The following is a 22,447-nucleotide window of genomic DNA, read 5'->3' as shown; positions in this document are numbered from 1 at the left end:
GATATTAAGGAGGTAACAAAACCTGCTCATATAGTAAACCGGGTGCACTGTCATTTGCACCTAGAGTTCCAGATCTAGGAGAAAATTCCAAATCCTTGCAGGCAGGATGAGACAACGCTAACCTTTTTCACAGTATTTGCCGATATAGTTCGCATTACAGCCATTATGACAGTAACCGGTCGAATAGTCGACTCTATTGGGGACTTTTACATTGCACTGAGCTTCCACCATGCAACCGTACGAGCCTGGATACGTGCACTCATTCGGATCTGAAAAAAGACGTGAGATGTATCCTGACACTGAATCGTTGTTTTTTATCACGTATTCTGCAATCTAGAGACCTATTGCCGCTAACGCGTAAAAGATACATGCTCACACTTCGACTATTGGGATGTTATGAGTACAGAGCCATCACACAGCGCAATAATACAAACCACAAAATACACGGAATGGCATTTCGACGATGAAGACAACGAACATATACCTATATACTTGAATCCGATGACCACAATCTCTGTAAGTCTTAATCTTTTATAACCCATCAATTGCACGGAAACATACCGCCCTATCAACGATTCGTCGCATTGTTTTAACACGTGGTTACCGCAGCCGTACCCGACATCGGTGAAATTCGTGCATAATGGATTATGGTAATGGTTACCATCACCGACTCGGCTCTGCAACAAACGCCACTTCAGCTTCCCTGAAAAAGAGGTTTCACCATAAGCAATTCATATTCGAAATTAGGGAAACCTAATCCATGTCGAAAACCTAAACAAGTAATATGTACGACATTGATATATAGGCATCACCAAAGCAAGCTTACCCTTTTTGCGTAAATTATTTTTTTGGAAAATTCAATGATTTTCTTCCTTTGCGTTTTGGAATTGCCCTCATTTACACATCAATAATTTAACAGTAACCTAACCGACAACTGCGGCACGGGGTCCAGCAAGCGTCAGAGTTATGAGTGAATAAGAAGAAAGCATAACCTATCCTAATGTCATCCTTTACGTCTCGATTGCGAATCAGTAAGGAACGGCCGATCCCATTGCAACTGGCTCAATGCCAAATGTCAATCAAACCAATTTCATTCCAATTTGTTGCTTTATTCTTAGTATGCACTACTTATTCACCTGAAAACTTACTTTGAGAACTGTAACAATAGGCGCTTGAACTTCTTGTCGAATAGTACAAATCCACCGCTTGCACGACGTATTTAGCGCCAAGATCGACGATGATCCAAGGATTGGTTTGCTTACGCGTTTCGCAGTACCTACTGCTTGATACTGCGCCATCAAAGCAGTATATCTGTGAATTGTAAGTACCCCCACTTGAGGACATTCTCGCCTGCTTCGATTCAGCCACGTTACCTACGTTACGCAACGACGAAAAGAGAATACAAAAATCAAAACCTTTTACGAAAAAATGAAAGTCTGTTTGCCTATTATGCAATCGATGAGTCGGTATGTACTGAATCTTATTAAAAATATATTCGACGTTTAGGATGTAACCTTGACTTTCGTCGCCGCATTGTTTCTTTACAATTTCGCTTCATTCGATGGTCGAAAGTATTTTTTGGCGTGACCTTATCATTCCCTCGTGGATTTAAGGCGAAAACATTTTTAGAAATGATCTTTCTCCATCATATTTCTTTCTAAAGTCACATTTCGTGCAACGTTTCTCTTTTCTCGTCGATTGTTCAGCCTTTTTCCAAGATTCTAAAATGAGTCGTCGAATAAAATATTCTAGATCTTTTCCGCAAGAAACCTCCCAACATTCAGTATTCATCTAGAATGTTTACGTTTCACGTATCATAATTGGCCAACTCATTATACACATTATTACTACGGCAGACAGCAAATAAATGTTGCTAGTTTATATTTCTATTAACAATAACAGATATTTATGTGCAGTAACCGCGTCCATCATCAAATACTCTTATAGTACTGGTCGTAGTTACCCCCGGAAATAATGCATTTAAATCATTCTTTATTCGCTATTCTACTATCTGCCAATAGCAAAATAAGGCATTCGTTGGAATGCAATCGTCATCTCATGTGAAGGCTTTCTGTATAGCCAGTTGCTCAAAAGATGGTTTATCCCGTGGATATCTGGCATAATGACAACCTTGGTATGTATTCATTGGTTCTCTTTTGGAACCAGCGCTTGAGAAACTGGCCCCTGGTTAAGTGGAACTCTACTTACCTATTTGACAGCCGGGTCCTTTCCATTCCCAATGTCGGTAACTATTTGCCCTCTTCTCGCAATACGGTGCCGACGCCGGGCATTTAAGACGTCCGGCCGTTGAAGAAGGGCACACCTTTTTCGCATTTCGGGAAGCAGTACCCGAAACGCAATGGCACGACCAACCGGGGCAACTGCTTCCGAAACAGGTCCCTAAAATATGACCAACCGATGCATTCATAAACCGAATTAAAAACAATCAATATAGATCACATTTTAGCTGTCCGTCTTAATCGTCTAGATAAGATCATATGTATGAATCAACACAATTCACAAAGAATCAAATGGAATCAAATCTGCAGGAATCGTGTGGTACTGGGTCAAGTCCAATATACGGTCATATTATAGTGCGTCAAGTAATTTCACTAATTTTTTGAAAAAGGTGTTATTTTGTAGTTTGACCTAGGCAACCGTCTTTATTGGTCGACGATGCCGACGATTCGAGAACCGTCGACTTATTTAACTGGTCGGCGGTACCAATGATTTAATGACAACAATAATCATAGAGATCTGTGGACAAAATTTAAAGGTTCTACGCCTGAATGTAAACTACCTGATTCAAACAGCTTATTTAATCATTTCAAAAACCTCTAAACTATTCTATTTAATTTGATTTTTGAGAGTGGCATATATCCTGAAAGTTGGAGTATGGGATACATAGTACCAGTTCATAAGAAGGGGCCCACTTCTAATGCGAATAACTTTAGAGGCATTACTATACTGTCTGTTTTTGGAAAGTTGTTCTCAACCATATTAAATACAAGATTAACTTCCTGGTGTGAGGCTTTTTCAGTTCTCACAGAATCGCAAGCAGGTTTTAGTCCTTCATACAGCACCATATATCAAATATTTGTCCTAAATTCAGTTATAAATCATTTTATTAGTAAGGGTAACAAAGTCTATGCTGCTTTCCTAGATTTTTTTAAAGCTTTTGACTTGGTTGATCAGTCAATTTTGATGAACCAACTCCATAGTAATGGTTTATCTGGTAAAATCCTTAGAATAATACACTCCATGTATAGAACGACGAAATCGTGCGTAAAGCAGTATAACAATTTCACTGAGTATTTTGTATGTAACATTGGAGTAAGACAGGGAGAGTGTTTATCCCCTCTTCTTTTTAATCTTTTTATCAATGATATGGAAGAACATGTTAAAAGCACTGATTATGATGAAATCTACTTAGGTACATTCGAACTCTTATTACTGTTATATGCTGATGATACGGTTATACTCGCCGAGACTCCAGAGGGACTTCAATGTGAGTAATAGGGGTTTAGTTGTTCTATACCAAAGGTCGAAAGGTCGAGGTCGAGAAATTTTCCAAATGTTAAAATAACAATAATTTCTACTTGAATTAGTCGCGTACACTCCTAATTCAAGTAGAAATTATTATTATTTTAACATTTGGAAAATTTATCAACCTCAACCTCTCAACCTTTGATATAGAACAACTAAACCCCTATTACTCTATCTAATCACAAGTCTCATAATTTACAAGCCTCAACACGTTGAGTATTGCGTATTACATGTTGATTCTAGAACAACCCATCTAGAAAACTACATTAGCCAATCACAGTTGAGTATTACGCTAGCCAATCACAGTTGAGTATTTCCAGCCAATCACAGTTGAATATTCCCTATTACTCTATCCAATCACAGTTGAGTATTTCCAGCCAATCACAGTTGAATATTCCCTATTACTCTATCCAATCACAGTTTAGTATTTCCAGCCAATCACAGTTGAGTATTTTACTATTACACTAGCCAATCACAAGCCTCATAATTTACAAGTCTCAACACGCAGCTGGGTTTCCCCCACTGTTGAGTAGTATAAATAGGCGGGACTCACACGTGGCGGGACGCGTTGAGAGGTAAGTGTTATGTTCAATTTTAATAAAAAATATAGTATTAAAATGGAAGCAAATAAATACTACTGTCCAACATGTAATATCGATATAGATAAATCCCAAAAAGCAAGACACAATAAAACTAAAACACATTTAGAGAATGAATTGAAACTAGAATATTCAGAACAGTTAACAAAAGCAAAGAAATTTATTGAATTATGGAATAATGATCCAAATAATGAACAATACGTTGAGGATCCGATGTTTATACTAGAAAATGATTCTATTTGAACCTATATACATTCAATGTACAGAGCTATGGAATAAATCTATAAATTCACAGCTGTTACAGCTGTTACTATGAATCATTATTACAAACATGCAAAAATACGTATAATAAATGGAACCAGAACAACCACAAACTATCAATATTACAAATAACACTGGTGTTATAAACATATACTACAAGAAGTGTTCTAAGTGTGAATTAGATAAATCATTAACAGAATTTAGTAAGCGTAAGATTAGCAAAGATGGTTTTCAATATTATTGTAAAACTTGTATTAAACTATATACCAAACAATATCGAGAAGATAATAGAGAATCTTATAATGATTATATGACAGAATATATGAGAGAAAGATATCAAACAGATCTTAATTTTAGATTGAAACAATGCTTAAGGACTAGATTAACACAATTATTCAACAAAGAAACACATTCAGAAACACTATCTAATTTATTGGGTTGTTCAGATGAATTTCTCAAATCATGGATTATATTTCAATTCGATGATAAAATGAATATAGATAATTATGGGGATTATTACCATATTGATCACGTGTTACCAATATCTAAATTTAACATGAACGATGAATACAATAAAAAACTTATTTGGGGTTGGAAAAATTTAAGGCCTTTAGAAAAGAAAGAAAATCAAACCAAATCTAATAAACTAGATTTACAGTTATATTTAGAACAGTTAACAAAAGCAAAGAAATTTATTGAATTATGGAATAATAATCCAAATAATGAACAATACGTTGAGTCTTTAATGAGTGGTTAAAGAATAATATATCTCAAATAAAATATAATAAAAAAACAATAACTTCAACTAGCTAGTGAATTCTATTATATTTTTTATATTTTCTTTTCAAAAAGAGAATACTTTATATTTTGAATAGATCCGAATAGAAATTCTTTAAATTCAAATAGCTAGTATCAGTAGTCAATACTAGAGTTCTTTAACTTTAACTATCTAGTATCATTTGAAGAATACTTATAATATTTTTTTTGCTTTTTTTCTCTAATATAAATGTCAAAGAAATCTAATAAGAATAGTATTGATATTGAAAAAACATTAGATGATTTAGGTATTAGTGATAATAAAGATACAGTTGTTTCTAATTCTATTCAAGTTAATAACAATATTGATTATGAATACTATTTATATTGTAAGCATCATCTTGAATTATTAATTGCTGGCGGGAAATCTAAGGACTTCTTAGGAAAAATAATAACTTTTCAAGAACTAGACTCTATGAAACCCGATAAAGTAATAAAATATTTTAAGATTTATGAAGAGGCAAGATTATCTAAAATAAATGATTCTATTTCGAATGGTATTGTCAAATGTTATTCTAAGTTATGTAACCAGTTAATACCAATTGATGATGAAAATAAATTATATAGTGATTTGAAAAATGACTACTTAGTTATGGCTGAATTACAAAAATGGGTTGGATATGCTTCATTTCAATTAGGATCGGTTATGACATTAATTTCTACTGGCGTCATAACATTTTCGAACATCAAGCCTATGGAATATAAATCAGGTAAGAACGAAACAGATGTACTACAACCAAACGTCGAAACAGAAAATGAATCGGAACAAAAATTAACTAAAATAAATGAGTGATGGAGTTAAGAAAAAGGTTAGATCCGATAAACAAATTAAATGGGCAAGAGAATTAGGTAAAAGATCTTCAGAATTAAAAAAAGCTAAGAAAAAGAAATTAACTGACATAAATGAATCACAGAAATTATCTGATGATGCCGTACGGCACCCACACGGTGGTATTGATTCAAATAATAATCCATCTAATAGATTCAGCACAGCTGAATCTCATAATTACTTATATATTACAATTGGGTTAATCACAATTATTATATTCTCCGGTGTAATATATAAATCAAAATTCAATTCTGATGATAAAGATGATTCCAATGATGATCGGAAACTTAGTTATCCGTGTACAGACAATAAACCTATTATACCAGAAAATAAGTCAAATCATAAATCAAATGAAAATAAATCTAAAATATTATTAATGGATTAAAATAAGATGAAAAAAGAACAATATTTAAGAGATTTATATTATAACCCAGAAAGTGAAGTATCATATTCTAACGTTTCAGAATTATGGAATAAAATTAAATCTGATAATAGCAATATAAAATATAGTGAATTAAAATCATGGTTACAAAATCAACCAACATATCAAATCCACAAGAAAATGGATAAAAAATATTTAACAAGAAAAGTAATGGTTTCATATATTGACCAACAATGGCAAGCTGATTTAATTGATATGAAGAACTTAGAGGAATACAACAAAGGATATTTTTGGATACTAAATGTTATAGATATATTCAGTAGATACGCATGGAGTATCCCGATTAAAAATAAAACTGGTATAGAAGTAACAAATGCTTTTAAATCTATATTTAAAGAAGCTATTCCAGATAAGATACAATTTGATGAAGGTAAGGAATTTTATAACAAACATTTTAAAAAACTATTATCTGATAACGATGTAGAATATTTTTCAACACATTCAGATAAAAAAGCATCTGTTATAGAAAGATTTAATAAAACATTGAAAACTAGAATGTGGAAATATTTTACTGCTAATGAAACAGATAAATATATCGATGTGTTAGATGATTTAGTGAAAGGTTATAATAATTCTAAACATAGTTCTATAAATATGAAACCTATACAAGCTAGAAAAGAAGAAAATTCAGAAATAGTTTGGAATAATTTATATGGAGCATTTGTTACACATGATTTTGGAGAACCTAAATTTAAAATTGGACAACACGTAAGAATTTCTAAATATAGAAAAACATTTTATAAAGGTTATACCCCTAATTTTACTGAAGAAATATTCAAGATTAAAAAGATAATATTAACTAAACCATTTGTTTATAAATTGTTTGATTTAAAAGATGAAGAAATATTAGGTTATTTTTATGAACAAGAATTATCATTAGTACCAAATCCAGATGAAATAGAATACAAAATAGAAAAGGTATTAAAAACAAAAACTCTTAAAGGAAAAAAGTATTCTTTGGTGAAATATAAAGGATATGATGATAAATTTAATGAATGGATTTTATCTAGTGAAATTAAAAGAATAAATGAATAAAGATTTGTTTATATTTGAACCGCATAATATGTTAGTTACTGGAGTTACAAATTGTGGTAAAACACATTTCATATTAGATTTGTTAGAAACTATTTATAAAAATCATTTTGATAACATAATATTATTCTGCCCAACTTATGAAATGAATGAAACGTATAATAGAGATATAGTTTTTAAAGATAAAAAGTTTATTATATTAAATTCTAAAACAGTGAAAGATAATTTAGATAATTGTATAAAAATTGCATTAGATATTTATAAAGGATCTAATACATTATTTATTATTGATGATTGCGCAAATTTACATGATTCTAAAATTAGAGAAAGTGAGTTGTGTTATTTAGCTTTCTCTGGTAGACATTTTGGGATAACAACTTGGGTTTTAAATCAGAAATATAATTCAATTGTGAAAGATTTTAGAGAGAATATAAGATTTCTAGTTTTATTCTACAACAAAGATAGAAAATCTATGCAACAATCATTGGAGGAAAATCAAATTATACCTCCTGAATTACATGATGAATATATGAATAAATTAAAGAATAATAAAGGTTCAAAATTATTACTGAGATTACAATTTCCATATGAATATAAATTTATAAAATAACTATTTGTATACCTATGTATTAGATATGTATTATATACCTCCCCTAATGTCTTTATTATCTTTAGTACCTTAGTACTTTTAGTACATAAAGAATAAATCTTTATTTTATTAGTAGTGAATAAAATAAAATAGAACTACTAAACTACTAAAGATAATAAAGACATAACAAAGAAATATAGATTTATTATTACTGAATCAAATATATATAATAAATCTGTGAGATAAATAAATCTATGATATTTATTACATCTATATGTGTTTGTTATGTCTTTATTATCTTTAGTAGGTTTAGTACTTTTAGTACATAAAGAATAAATCTTTATTTAATTAGTACTTAGAAAAATAAATATATAAATAATTTTTATAAATGATAAATCTATGATATATATAATAAATATGTGTGATAAATAGATTTAATTATTGAAACAGTAATATATAAAATCCATCAGATGAATAAATATAATTATTGAAACAGTGTTATATATATATTTATGTCTTTATTATCTTTAGTAGTTTAGTAGTTTTAAAAATAATTTTATTCACTACTAATAAAATAAAGATTTATTCTTTATGTACTAAAAGTACTAAACTACTAAAGACAATAAAGACACAAAGGGTATTATATTCATATTTTAAATTACTTTTCTGATTCTAATTCTAAAAACAATTTGCGCCATGCATCTATTAATTCTTGCGATCTTCTTTCACCTAATAGTTTAAAATGATAACCATCAACCACATTCAAACCCTTAGCAAAGAATTCATAAGTTAAATAAATATATTGGTTTAATTTGTCTTCACTTATATTTTTATATTTATTTTTTGTTTCATTTCTTATTTTATTTATAACATCCTGTGAAAAATCTTCATAACTATAGTATTGAATTATTTCATCAAAGTTATCACTTATATTATCATTAGCAGCAACTTTTTTCAATTCTGTTAAAAAATCTATATTTTTAAATTTTATGAAATAATGTATACCCCAATAATTATTTAGATCAATTTTTATACGCGTCCGACCAATTTTAATATCTAATAATACTTGTTTTGGATTATTTCTTACATAATCGATAAAAATTGATCTATATAATTTCCTATGATCATTATTTTCGATATCAAAAAATACATTTGGTACTCTATAAAGGTTATTTAAATCAGCAGCTTTTATTGTATGTTCAAAAGAATTATCATGTTTAATTCTATCTTTAGGTAATACAACAACATTACACTTTTCACATATATTTCTTTCTATATTATCCAAATGTATCTGTGTTAATTTATGCTTTGAAAAATTACTACGACTTATATATTTATCACATTCTTCACGATATTTATCTTCTTTAACATTATCATTATCAATTTCACTATCATTATTCAATTCATTTAAAATCTTATTCTTATTTTTCTTATGCTTGAGTGAATTAAGATGAGTTGCCCAATTCTTATAACTTTTATACTGTTTACATACGTCACAATATTTTTCATTTGTCTTTTTTGATTCAATATCATATGTAGAGGGTATATTATAAGATGTAGATGCTGTTACATCTTCTATTTTATATTCAATATCATTCTTATCTTCTATTTTAGTTTCAATATTATCTTCTATTTTATATTCAATATCATTCTTATCTTCTATTTTAGTTTCAATATTATCTTCTATTTTATATTCAATATTATCTTTTATTTTACTTATTCTATATTTGAATTGATTAAAGTAATCTCCAAAATACTTACTGTATTCATCATAAGGTAATATATAATATATATCTGATATCATTTCACTTGGAGATTGTATTTCATATATTCCACCTTCCATTTATTATATATATTTTTATTAAAGTTAAAATTTTAATACATAACACTATCTAATTGTGAATTTACAATATTTAATTGCGCGTCAGATATAATATAAATGTGCATTTTAAAATTTTTGATTCCCTTTTTCTTTGTCATGAATAATTGTATTCCATCTTTAGTGTTCTGTAGTTTTTTCCCAGAACCATGTAATGAATTATCTTCAGTTGTTCTAAAATCTAACCATAATGCATATTTATTACCGGTATAATAGTCAATTTGATTAATATTACAATTTTCAAATGATTTTATTTTTTCATTCATAAAATGTTTTTTAATTTCTACCCATTGATCAATCATTCTCATTCCTTGACAAAATATTTTATTCGCTATACCTTCGATAGTTATTTCTACTTTTGTTATTTCAGGATTATAATAATTGTCAACATTTATTGCGCCATTAGTATACGTTCCAATGGTAAAAAATATTAATATACCTTTAATAGATCTTCTAGGAAAGTTAATATTCTCATTTATTATTTCATCATTTGCATTAATAGTTACAGTTTTAAATTTATCAATATAATCATATAATAATGAAAATCCTTGATTGTATTGAGTTTGAATTATACTTGAAATATTTTCATCAGTTACTGTATCATATTCTAAACATATATTCGATAATTTATAACTCATATCTTTATTAACGCTAGATAATACAATTTCATTTACAGGAGCAAATGTTATCTCAAATATAATATCTTCTTGAATTGCGTATTTATATAAAGGTGCATTATTATTTATTAATTCAAAGTCTAATGGAATTTTATACTTGCTTCCATATATACTTTTTATCAATTTATCTACATCATTTGTTAATATTGCGCTATTAGCTTCTGATCTTAATTTATTTTGGTTTTCTGATTGAATTCCTTGAAATATCATATTATTTCTATTTTCTTTAGTTAACCATAAATCTTTATAATGTGAAAATAAATTATAATCATCTAATGAGAAAACTGTTTCTGGACCAATCTTTATAGTTAACTTTTTAATCAAATATCTTCCAACATTATCGACAACATAATTATTATTATTACCGGTTACTTTTATATCGGCTGATAAATAAATACTATTTGGAACATAAAAAGTATTTTGTGTTAATCGAGGGATTCTAACGTATAAAGTTTCATCGGGATTAATATTTGAAGGGTTATGAGTAATTATATGATGTGATCTTTCTGCTTTAATAGCATTAGATATTCTATGATTCTTAGAAGGATTGATATAACTCCCACTCATTTATTTAACAAAAAAATTAATTATTTATTTTTTGATATCATGGTTTACTTGATATTTTTTGATATCATATTTACTAAACCAAAAATAATAGCACTTACAACTGTAATTAAAAATAAAATAATATGTTCGGCAGCAAAGTTAATAATGTTTCCTGCAGATTTCAATATAAAACCAACAATTGAAGCAATAACTCCTGGTAAAGCTGCAGCAGATTTTTTAGATAGTTCCCATAAATATTTTGCTAATTTCTTTAAACCATCTTTAACTTTATCTTGTATAGAATTATTGCTTGGGGGTTTATCTGGTTTATTTGGAGTTGGAGTAGGAGTAGATTTCAAAGCATTTGATATAGCTAAACCAATTGTTGTAAATAACATAGTTACAGATGTTAGAATTGAAAGAACTGTTATTCCTTCTAATTTAGATAATAACTTTATTCTGTCTTTTAATGATATTTCAGAATCTGGTTTTATCAACAAATCTTTAAAAATAACTTTTAATTTTTTAATATGATTAAGATCATATGATTTTAATAATATATCTCTTTCTTCTTTTTGTAATTTTATGTTATATTCTAAATCATCTATTTCTTTTACTAAAGCTAACTTTCTGCTTTCAAAATCAGCTTCATAAACTACTTGATGATCTCTATTTAATTCTAATTGTTTTAATTCTTCATCTGCATTAGTTAATTCTTTTTCTAACATGGTTATTTTAGAAAATCTCATCTTAATATTAGCAATTTCATCAGCTGATACTTGTATACCTTTAATTTCTCTACGTATTTGTTCAGGAAATGCTTCTAATTCTTCATCAGTTAAATTAAGAAATCCTTTTTCTAGTAAATATTGCAGTCGATTTATTCCAGTTTCAGAACCAGATGTATCTGATATACTATTCATCAGTTCTTCTGAATCTCTTAATCTATCAATTTGTTTTTCTAATTGTAATTGACTTGAATAATTATCAATTGGTTGAGTGTCTCTTCTCGATGTTTCAGGTGTTGAAGATCTTAATCTATCTAATCGATTTCTATTCTCTTCCATTTCTGGATCAAAATCAGTAGGATTTGGATTTTTAAATGGTGAATATTTGTTTATATCAATATTCGGAATTGGTTCTTCTTCATTTATTCTATCGAGTGCATTCCATATAATTCTGAGAAATTCTCTACCACCTTTTGAATTTTCAATTGTAGATGTTGCTCGCATTTCAGGTTCAAAAATATTTTCTTGACCCATTTTAGATAATTGAATTGATACAATTTTGTTATTTAAATTAACATTATAATACCATGAATCATTTTTAAATTCTAAATTATTTGTGAAATATGGGTCATCTTTAGAAATTTGTTCTACAACACCTTCTGAATCAATTTCATCTATTACAACTGTTGGTAATAATTCGTTAACAATTGTATCTGTTACTCTAGATTTCATTTTAAATAATTCCATAGGTTTATCAGGATTTTTTTCTTGTTGTTTTACTAATAGTTCCATAAATTCTTTTCTTTCTCTTCTAGTTGAAATTCTACCAATTTCAGGAGCTTTTAAATATTTATTTAATTTTTCACGTAATTCGGGATCATCATCATCATCATCATCATCATAATCATCATCTTCACCTAAATTAGTATTATATGCTGATTCATCATCATTATCAATATTAGTTTCTGCATCATTATAATCATTATCAATATATCCTTCATTATTATTTCCCATTTCTCCCATTTCATAATCTTCTCCACCTTCTACATCCATTTACATAATAAAAAAAATTAAAATTTAAAATATAATATTCCTCCGATTACAATTCCTATACAAGTTATAGCTAATTTAGTATTTTCATGGGATTTATTATCATCATTTAGTTTAATTATATCATGTTGAATTTTATCAGTTCTATTATTTTCTGTAGTATTGTAATCTTTTATTTTGGAATCATTATTTAATTTAATATTCTTAGTTTTAGTTTCTGTTGATTGAATATGTTTTTTATTTTTTTCACCTTCCATTAATTTTGGAGCAGTAATAATCTTTTTATTTATATCATTTAATCCAAATGAATTATTTATTGTTGCAGTTTTAATTAAATTATTATAACCAATTATGTTTCCCATTTTTAATACTAAATCATTAGAAATAATTAATAGATTAGGGCCTATACAATAATTAAGTCTTACATGAGATTTATCTAAATAATTTTGATATCTTATAATGTTTTCTGGAATCGATCTATTTTTATCATTATGTATGGAATCTTCAAATAAAACTTTAAACTGTTTCTGCGCATCGAATGAAGTGTTATCATTTCCAATTATTGGGGATCTTGTTTCAACTTGAGCGCCTAAAATACATATCAAATAAATTCTAATAGATTGATTTATTCTTTGTATACCTGATTTTGTAAAACCTTCACCATTTTCTTAAATGAAATTAACCCAACCATTATTATTATCAATTTTATAATTATGATAAGCTCCAATTCTATGCATATAATCAATTCTTTTTATTTCATACTCTTCACCAACACCTTGCAATTTACCATGCGCTCTAAAATCGGAATTAATATTTATATTAAATTCATTACATATTTTATAAAACTTGGATATATTAATATTATTATCCAATTCTTTAAAATATTTAGACCCGGGTAAAGGACATTCTAATTCATTTAATATTATTCTGATTTGAAAATATGTGTGAAATCTAAATATTGTGTGAATTAATTTTAAATCAGAATACTTCAAATTTTTATCTAAGTTATTTAAATGATCATTCCAACTAATTCCACATCCTGTTGTTGCACAATAAACAGCAAAATTTAATTGATTCTGCCAATATTTCATATTAGATTTTACTTTATATATATGATATTCATCTCGAGTAAAAGTAACTTCATATGTATTAAATATATTTTCCATTTTAGAAATAAAAAACTGTGATTCATTAACATAAATTTCTAAATTAGTTAATGAATTTAAAACTATATTTTTATATGTAATATTTTTCTTAAAATCTATTGCCGGAATATTATATTTAATTGATTTATTATATTGGAAAGCTTTTGGAAACCCCATTTATATAACTAAAAAATTAATAATTTATTAATTCTTTTAATAATTTATCTTGTTCTTCAACTGTTATATGACCATTTAAGCTTATTATATAATCTAGTGTGTTCTTTAATTTATTAATTTCTTTTATATTAGTTTTGATTTTTTCTTTATTACTTTTTATATTTAATTTTGAACTTATACCAGTTAAAACACTTGAACTTAATCCTAATACACCAATTGATATAGCTAAAGGTGTTAATGGGCTGAATATTGCTAAAAATGTTATTACAGAACTAATTGTAACCGAACCACTTATAATCAAATAATATATAATTTTACTTTTTAAATATTTTTTCTTTTTTATCTTTAAGTCACTTTCAAATTCTAATATTTGTTTTTCTAAATATGTTTTTAATTTAGTTTTATTTATATCATGAGGAATAATATCAATACTATCAACTTTATCTTCCATTCATTTAGAAAAAAAATTACTAATTAGTAAACTTATAAGCAACAAATATAACAATAACTGTTCCACCTAAAATCCATATTATTTCATATTTCTGTTGTTCTTTACTTGGGGTATAATAATCTGATAATTTAGGTTTGTATAGATGTAATTTTTCTTTATTTGTTACTGCGTTATATAAACTCATTGCATCATCAACTGATTGAAAATCTCTGTGTGAAATCTTCTGATCATATAATTCCTTGTTAATATAATCCATATAGTTTTGTCTCTTTTCTCTATATTCTTCTGCAGCTTTATTATATTTCTCTAACGCTAAGTTATGTCTTCTTTGTTCTCCTAATGAACTATTTTTATCAATATGTTTAAATAAATAACCACCACCAGTAAATGCTAAAGCGTTAACAATTGCCGATCCTATAATAGTTATAATTGCAGAAGCCATTTATTTAGCAAAAAAATTATGCATTTATATGGGAGGAATATATTTTTGTTTTTCCAAATAATCAATAGTTAAATTAGATAAAGTAACCGCTAATGTTAACTTTAAAATATCATTGATATCAAATCTATCAACATTAACACTTCCCATTTTGAATACTTTTTTTAATACCATTGAATAACCAACCGTTCCAACTGATAGTAAGGCGCCATTATATAATCCAGTTATTATCCACTTATTATCACTCATTTATTTATCAAAAAATTTACTATCTTCAAAATATTTAGTTAACTTATTTATGATTATTTCAACATTTATTTCATTACTAGTTTTATGATTATCATATATTTTGGATAATATGTTTTTAATATCATCAATAATTCCATCTTCATTTAATTCATAATATTCTAAAGGTGATTTAATTAAATCAATTACTTTTTCTATATTATACTTTTCTTTATCAATCATTGACGCATTGTTAAATAATTTACTTTTTATATCAGTAATTACATCATTTAGTTTAATTCTCATTTCTTTACCATGTTTAAAATCAAACCCAAAACATATACTCGGGCCAACAGTTATATTCATTTATATAGTGAAAAAAATTACTCTCTACATCTTATAACTAATTCATAAATTACAGGGAAATTATTTAAATCAATTAAGTATCCATTATGATTTCTAATTTCTAATCTAAAATTATTAAAACGAGGAATGCATGGTTTGAAATCACATTCTGTTAAATTATAATTTATTTGCGTTCCAAATTCTTTAACATTCTTCAATGGTAAAATGTTTAGTAAACCAGAATTACAAGTTATATCTTTAGTTGCTTCGAATGTTTTTGTAGGATCAATTAAATTGCAATAAATATAAAAATGTGTGTAAGGTATTAAGTTTGGTGTAGTAGCGTCAATATTTGTAAAAGATCTATCTGGAAGAATTCCTAACAGTTTAGCTATAGGTTTTTTTACCATAAATTTATGTTTTTCACTATTAGACAACCTTATCTTTATTCTATCAGAACTCTCACTTTTTAAAAATCTAATACTAAACCCAGAACTACTACCTAATTTGTGCCAGGCTTTTCTATTAATTTCTTGTGCTAATGTATCTAAATTATATAACCCCGGTTTTAAATATATATAGACCCATTCATTTTTATTTTTATTAAAAATTAAAAAAGCTCTATGTTCAATAGTTTTATTCGATATATTATAAAAAGAATTACATAAACTTATATTAACTAATTTTAAATCTACACAATTCTTAAATTCTCTATCTAATTGTACTAATAAATTATGTGATTTATAATTTGTAAGTTTTCTAGAATCTACAAATATTCTGTATTCTTTTAATTCTACCATTTATTTTACATATTTTCTTATTCGAAATCTATTTCATGGTGCCCTTTTTCATTCTTACCTTTGTATACGAAATAGAAATCTCCAGAACATAATTCTTCTAGATCTTCACTTGATAATCTATGAAATCTATCTGGTAAATAAGTTCTGAATTTATATTTATTTCCTTTTAATCCTTCATATTCTAAATGAATTACTAATTTATCTCCATATTTATTAGTAATTGTTTCAATGTTAGTAATTAAATACTTCTTGTGAATTGTTAACTCAGTTAGTTTTTTAAATTTATAATCTACAGATTTGACGCTTGAAGTATCTTTAATTCTATCTAAGAATTCACTGTGTACTTGTTTGCTCTCCATTTATTATACACATTTTTATTGAAATTGATTAACACGCTAGAATCCTTTTCATAATCTCATTTTCTTTTGTTTCTTCTCTTTTGAATTTTATATATTCATCTAAATTGCAACCATAGGCGACTGTGTGAATTCCATCATCTAAAATATATCTTTTATCATCAAATGGGTTTAGACTTATCTTCTCTATCTCTTCAATATACATTTCATGATCTTCAGATCTTAAACATTTCATTTTATGTTTTCTAACTTCTTCATTAAATATACAATTGATGTAATCTTTAAAATGAATATTCTTTTCAACAACGCTTTTGGTAATTCCTTTTAACTTTTTAGCTTCATGAGTTTTAGTTTTATAACTATACATTTTAGATCTAATACCTATGAACTCTATCATTTATTCACCACCTAATTCATCCTTAAACTTCCCAGGAACTTTTTTATTATCATTGGTAAACAATTCATGATTTTTTGGATAGTTACTGAAATCAAAATGGTGTTTTAATGTTTTTAAATCATCAGTTATGTTATCAGTTTTTATCTTTAATATGTAACTGTCAGTATCAAAATATAAGATTTCTATATGCTTTTCTCCAAAATGAGGTCGTAATACGTTATAGTAAAATTGATACATTAATAATTTTGAAATTTCTAAAACTGCAGCTCCAACATAAATCGGTTTATTAAATTTCATTGATGTTCTTCTCATCTTAACTGCTGCTAAATTTTCATCAAATATTCTGTTACCTATAAACTTAGGATATGATTGTAAATGCCTTATCCTTTTACCATTACTGACTAACTCAATATCATTTCTATTTCTAATATTTTCACAAGTCTTACCATAGAACGCATTGTTCATTAGTTTAAAGTAATCTTTTTCAAAATCAGTTTTAGATTTAGTTCTCTGTGTAGTATTAAAATCTATATATTTTTCTAACCATTTAGATTGACTGAATGAAATATATCTATGTACTTTTTTTAATATCATTCCTTGTCTCAAATAAAACTTCAACATTCTATAATGCACAACGTAATTATATTTATCTTCTTGAGTTACCATTAACTTTTCAGTATGAATATGATTATCGGGTTTAATTCTTTTTTGATAATTTGATAATTCTTCATGTTTAGCAGTTTTATGTTCGGGACAATATGCTAGATTTCTAGATTTGAATTTAATATTTTCAGGGTATTCTAAATCTACAACAAAGAAGTAACCAGTATCTGAATCATCTGCAATATCTAGGATTCTTTTCTTCCAATCAAATTTATCAATTTGTAAAACTTCAGTTATTTCAAACATCCCATAAGGTTGTGGTTCCATCATTGCCCAACCATAAAGATTATTTGCATCTATGTATAATAATTTATATCCAGGATTATCATTTACATTGAAATATCTATCACCCAATACACCTGAAACACCTCCTCTTATAGATTTTTCAAATAATAATAATTGATCTATATTTGTTAACAAATCCATTTTTATATCTGTAAATTTTAATCCACAATCCCATGTTAATCCTGGTGATGAATAACAATGACAAGGATCAATATTGAAATATTTTAGGTTTACATCTCTAAACCTTTCGAATATATCGGTTAATAATAATACATCTGATTTTAAATATAAATCTACTAATTGTCCATGATTTTCTATTTTGAAATGATTCCAAATATTCAATGTTCTATTATAGACTTCATCTTTAACATATTCATTTTTTAATTAATCATAGAATTGTTCTTTCAATAATTCAGTTATGTTAAAATCATTATGATTTTTATAGAAAGAATATGGAATTGCTCCTTTATATCTCATTAATTGAAAATCATCATTATTTGGGTAATGTTGCTTTAATATCTTTAATTCATCATCAACTAATGATTTTGATAAGTTATCTAATGAACTATTTAAAAATCTATATGAATCTATAAATCTTAGACAACCAAATTGGAATGATATATAATTCTCAGATGTTTTAGCTAACATTCTAAATTTATAAGTTGGTATTTTATCTTTTGATCTATTTGAATTTAATATTTCTATTTCATTATTGATTTCTTCTATTTTATAGCATAACTGTTTGATGAATAAATGTGCATCATATCCTGATAGATTATGAAATATAACCGGTACAAAGTTAATTTTCTTAGCTTGTAAGTTACAATTCTCATGTGCAGCGCCTCTAAACTTTCCATTCAAATGATCATGGTCTCTTACTTTTTTATCTTTATAATTAAATATCTTTTCACAATAATAACATTTATCTGAAAACTCAAATTCTTCTTTATCTTCTTCTGTCATAATTATTTCTTTATTTGTATTCAATAATTTACTAAATCTTATTTCATATTCAATTAATAAGTCACAAAAATGATTGATAACATTTTCATTTCTGTAATTATAATATTCACTTTCAGTTAGTTCTGGATAATCAGATTTAATATATAACCCGAAAGCTGCAGCTGATTGATGAATCTTTTTAATAGTATTTGTTTTTGGTGGTTCTTCTGAATAATCACTTTCATTAGAATTTAATTTCTTTCTTTTATAATATATATCTTTTCTATCTTTATCTGTTAATTCTTTATTTAATGATTCAAAATCTCCATATATTACAAATGGTACTTTATTTTTGTAATCATGTTTTTTGAATTCTAATATTTTATCCTTTTCATTTGGTAAAACTAATTTACAATAATCATGATTTTCACATAATTGTTTATGATTTAATAATGCACTTTCAGTTCTGAATTTATGTAAACATTTTCTACATAGATATATTTTATTATCAAAATCATTTTCTGATTTAAAAAATAAATCAATTCTTTTAATCCACATATAATGATTCCTATAATATAGTATATCTATAACATCCTTTGAATCATAATCTTTTGATAGATATAAAGGTTCCAATGTATAATGTTTTATGTTGTTACCTTTTGTATTTGGTAATTTGATTAAATCAAATACATTTATCTTTATATTATTATCTCTTTCTATCTTTGGGATGTCTTTAATTATAACAGGATACTTATCTATCTTATAATTATTTTCAAATGGTTTATAATGAGTTAATCTAAAACTATGTGTAATATCTTCTGTTGGATGTAAACAACTTATTATAGCCCATATAAAACATTTTTTATCAAAATTTTGTATATTTATTACTGCTTTTGTTGTAAATGGTAATTTAATATAACTTGTTCCATTTATACTATCATCTTTATAATATGATAAATTATTTTCATCAATTGGTTTTGATTTAGTTAACTTATTATATTTTGTGTTATAAACATGTAAAGTTATAAATATTATCTCATCAAATATTAAACCAGATCCTTCAAAATATTTCTCTTCTATTTTAGTTTTTATTTCATTATAACATTTATTTAATTTATCATCTATATGTTGTTTAGATATAATATGTTGTGAATGAGAATTTATGTTATATATTGGTTTATCTTCAGATTTTATAAACTTTACTTTAACTGATATACTAATTTTAGGATATTCAACATCTGTAATTATTTTTATTATTTCTTTCATATTTTCTAAATGTTTTTTATTTTCTTCTAATGTTTTTCCTTTATGAAATTTAAACTCGATAGCTGCTGGACCAATATCACTTTTAAATGCTTCGGTTATTTCTATATCTTTTTTATTATCTAATGAATTAATATAATTTCTTACATCTTCCATGTATGGTCTTTTATTGTTTAATTTATTTTTTATTCTTTTAATTGTCTTCTGTTTCTTATCGTTATCATTATCAAAATAATCTTCACCTATAATATCATTATTCTTATTTCTAATATGACTTATAGATTTTAAATGTTCTTTATAATATCTTTTATCACTGAATGATTGATTACATGTATCACATTTATATGTTTCTTTTTCATTCTTTAATTCATCTAATTTAGTTTCTAATATATCATCTTCATATTCTAGTTTCAATTCATTCTCTAAATGTGTTTTAGTTTTATTGTGTCTTGCTTTTTGGGATTTATCTATATTGATATTACATGTTGGACAGTAGTACTTATTTGCTTCCATTTTAATATCAAATTTTTTATTAAAATTGAACATAACACTTACCTCTCAACGCGTCCCGCCACGTGTGAGTCCCGCCTATTTATACTACTCAACAGTGGGGGAAACCCAGCTGCGTGTTGAGACTTGTAAATTATGAGGCTTGTGATTGGCTAGTGTAATAGTAAAATACTCAACTGTGATTGGCTGGAAATACTAAACTGTGATTGGATAGAGTAATAGGGAATATTCAACTGTGATTGGCTGGAAATACTCAACTGTGATTGGATAGAGTAATAGGGAATATTCAACTGTGATTGGCTGGAAATACTCAACTGTGATTGGCTAGCGTAATACTCAACTGTGATTGGCTAATGTAGTTTTCTAGATGGGTTGTTCTAGAATCAACATGTAATACGCAATACTCAACGTGTTGAGGCTTGTAAATTATGAGACTTGTTATTAGATAGAGTAATAGGGGTTTAGTTGTTCTATATCAAAGGTTGAGAGGTTGAGGTTGATAAATTTTCCAAATGTTAAAATAATAATAATTTCTACTTGAATTAGGAGTGTAACTTCAACCTAGAGCGATTTCACCCACCCCGAGTGCTACTTGATAAAAGTTCCTGTGTATCAAGTTTAATCGTAATCGGTCCATTGGGTCAAGAGATATAGACATTTATCCAAAGCGACACCTTTGGAAAAGAGTGGAAATGGTTGCATACCAACCGTAAAGTAGATATTGTGGTTTTTATATATATTGAATAATGTCACCAACTCTTTTATTCATTTAGAAATAAACTACTGTATTGAGCGAAGTATCTTTTAAATAAATTGGCCTCCACTAGATAAAGCAAATATTTGTGTTCAAAATATATAAGTTAGTATAGAATCAGTTGACCAAAAAATAACCCGAGTCAAACAGATGATCATCGTACTACAAATACCTCGCTGGGCCAAAAATTCGCCCCAACCTGAGGCACTAACCCTAACCCTAGATCGATCGAATTCTGCGTTTATTAACCAGGCCAACACTAGGGTTTCTACGTTTATTCAGCAGGCAAACACTAGGGTTTCTGCGTTTATTCACCAGGCCAACACTAGGGTTTCTGCGTTTATTAAACAGGCCAAAACTAGGGATTCTGCGTTTATTAAACAGGCCAAAACTAGGGATTCTGCGTTTATTCACCAGGCCAACACTAGGGTTTCTACGTTTATTCACCAGGCCAACACTAGCATTTCTGCGTTTATTAACCAGGCCAACACTAGGGTTTCTGCGTTTATTAAACAGGCCAACACTCGTCAGTGTTTGTTTCTTGGTAATTTTAGTGCCCTGGAAGACTGATTCTATTGGCTAATACAGTCAAACTAAATCGTTTAATCCGCATCGACCGAATTTTGGTCTAATCCGGATAATATTTACAGTCAATTTAATCATTAATATACACGAAAATGACTTTTAATTTACTTTGACCG

The 22,447-nt window shown here is 27.1% G+C and overlaps 1 protein-coding gene across 1 annotated transcript; it reads right to left on the bottom strand.

Moving 5' to 3' along the window:
• Positions 1-129: 129 nt before the first annotated feature.
• LOC141907664 (uncharacterized) lies at positions 130-21,044 on the bottom strand. Its single transcript, XM_074797381.1, has 5 exons — positions 21,038-21,044; positions 2,209-2,400; positions 1,149-1,373; positions 562-703; positions 130-269 (listed from the first exon to the last, which is right to left on the bottom strand). Exons 3-5 carry the CDS (start codon positions 1,342-1,344, stop codon positions 260-262), a joined length of 348 nt encoding a protein of 115 aa, XP_074653482.1. The 5' UTR covers positions 1,345-1,373; positions 2,209-2,400; positions 21,038-21,044; the 3' UTR covers positions 130-259.
• Positions 21,045-22,447: the final 1,403 nt, after the last annotated feature.

The sequence above is a fragment of the Tubulanus polymorphus genome, chromosome 6, assembly GCF_964204645.1.
Source record: "Tubulanus polymorphus chromosome 6, tnTubPoly1.2, whole genome shotgun sequence".
Taxonomy (NCBI): Eukaryota; Metazoa; Nemertea; class Palaeonemertea; order Tubulaniformes; family Tubulanidae; genus Tubulanus; species Tubulanus polymorphus.
Note: the sequence above shows the minus strand (reverse complement) of the source record. Positions and strands in the feature narration are given on the sequence as shown.